We start from the raw sequence: 1,694 nt of genomic DNA on the forward strand, positions 1-1,694 counted from the left end.
GACAAGAAGGGAAATGCTTATTACATATATGTATCATTCAGATATATGACAGTGCACATAATCAGCGATTGAGCATAAATGCCCAGTTTGCTTGGCTTATAAGCCGTACTTTTTTAGCCAACTCTCACAACAAATCAGGCAACAGTACTTTCAGTCATGGCTTATCAGCCAAATGAACCAGACAAAACAAAAATATATATAGTAAGGCTTGACGTGTATGGCTGTAGAAGCCGGGACTATTCCGTCTTCTTCTTAAAAAGAAGATGGAGCACTCGCTGACGTTACTATACTATGTATGCTGCAAACGACAGGCAGACGGCACCCTCATGCTCTAGGCCAAGGAGCCCGGCGATCAACGAGCGCGGATCTTAAAGCAAAAGAAGCTAGGCGTGGACAGCGCCGTACCGTTTCGGCGTTATTCTCTGGTAACAAATCAGCATGGGCCGTTTTTTGAGCCAGCTCAAGCTCGACAAAGTGACTGTTTGATTAATCATCAGTTGGCCGCAGCCTCCGACAGCAGCTTGGCGCGCAGCTCCGCCGCGTCCACCTCCTTGGCAGCGCTACCTGGGCGATAGTAGCCGGTCACAGGGTCCGGCACCCACGCCTTCTTCTCCTCTGCCGCAGCGGCAGCCGTGTTCACTTCCTTCTTGCCCATCACGCGCTTGGTCACCGCCGCCGCCTTCTTCTCGTCGGCCCTCCGTGCGGCTCCCTTCGCCATGGCCGCGGCCACAGAGTAGGCCCTCCTGCACGTACGGTAACCACCAGAATAACTCGTCAATACAGACTAGGAACATGGCAGAAACAAACAAATCAATAAAGCTTCATGTCAGAGCTAACTAACCTTTGTGCTAGGAGGCTGACGCAGCTTGATGCAACTCTCTCCATGATATGGAAGCTAGCTAGCTGGGTTGATAATCCGCAGCTCTCTCGCTTTTTACCTCTCTCTATATGCTCTTTCTCTGAATCTGTTGAAAATATTCCAGCTATTTCTGTTTCAGATGTGAGAAGAGATGGTGCAGGGTGGCTTGTTATATAGAGCAAGCTAGAGAGGAGACGGAAGGAACCAAATGAAGATGGCCGCGGGATTAACGTAGGCTCTTGGAACATGTCCAAGGGGCGGGCAATGCCAGATGGATGGCCATACAAATCTCAAAGGCTGGCTTGCCTGCCAGGTGTAGTAGCTCCAGCATCCAGAGAGCCCGAGCCGCACACGCTTCATTGTGCCTGTCGTCTGTCGATGGCAAAGCCATCAGGAACTTGCTAGGTCGTCTCGGCTGGGATCTGGAATTCTGGACGGGTCTTGGTTCCAAGAGTTTGTGCGCGATTGCGATGTTTGTTCGGTTCGGGTGGGCCGCTGAGTGGATTGGAGAGATAAGGTATGCTTCGTGCGTGAATTATACGATGGCGTATTGGCGTCCCCTATTATCTTAAGAAGATTATACGGTGGCGTACGTCTCAATGGGACATTGAGACGAGCAGTCTGTTCGTTGGTTGGTTTCTAGACTGATAAGCCTGACTGATACTGGTTTATTATGAGAGAAAAACACTGTATCGTGACTGATAAGCCCTGACTGAAACCAACCAGCGAACAGGCTGGAAGGCTTCTTTTCTCCGCATGTGGATCTTCTATGCGTGACAAAGTTTGGAGTTATTAATTCAATAATGCTTGGTTGAGGGCGTCCTTCAGTCCGCAC

At 50.0% G+C, this 1,694-nt stretch overlaps 1 protein-coding gene across 1 annotated transcript; it reads right to left on the bottom strand.

The window, feature by feature from the left end:
- Positions 1–1,019, bottom strand: LOC136452099 (protein SENESCENCE-ASSOCIATED GENE 21, mitochondrial-like). The gene is made up of 2 exons (XM_066452741.1): positions 842–1,019; positions 1–743 (listed from the first exon to the last, which is right to left on the bottom strand). Exons 1-2 carry the CDS (start codon positions 883–885, stop codon positions 494–496), a joined length of 294 nt encoding a protein of 97 aa, XP_066308838.1. The 5' UTR covers positions 886–1,019; the 3' UTR covers positions 1–493.
- Positions 1,020–1,694: the final 675 nt, after the last annotated feature.

The sequence above is a fragment of the Miscanthus floridulus genome, chromosome 5 (assembly GCF_019320115.1).
Source record: "Miscanthus floridulus cultivar M001 chromosome 5, ASM1932011v1, whole genome shotgun sequence".
In the NCBI taxonomy this organism is placed as follows: domain Eukaryota; kingdom Viridiplantae; phylum Streptophyta; class Magnoliopsida; order Poales; family Poaceae; genus Miscanthus; species Miscanthus floridulus.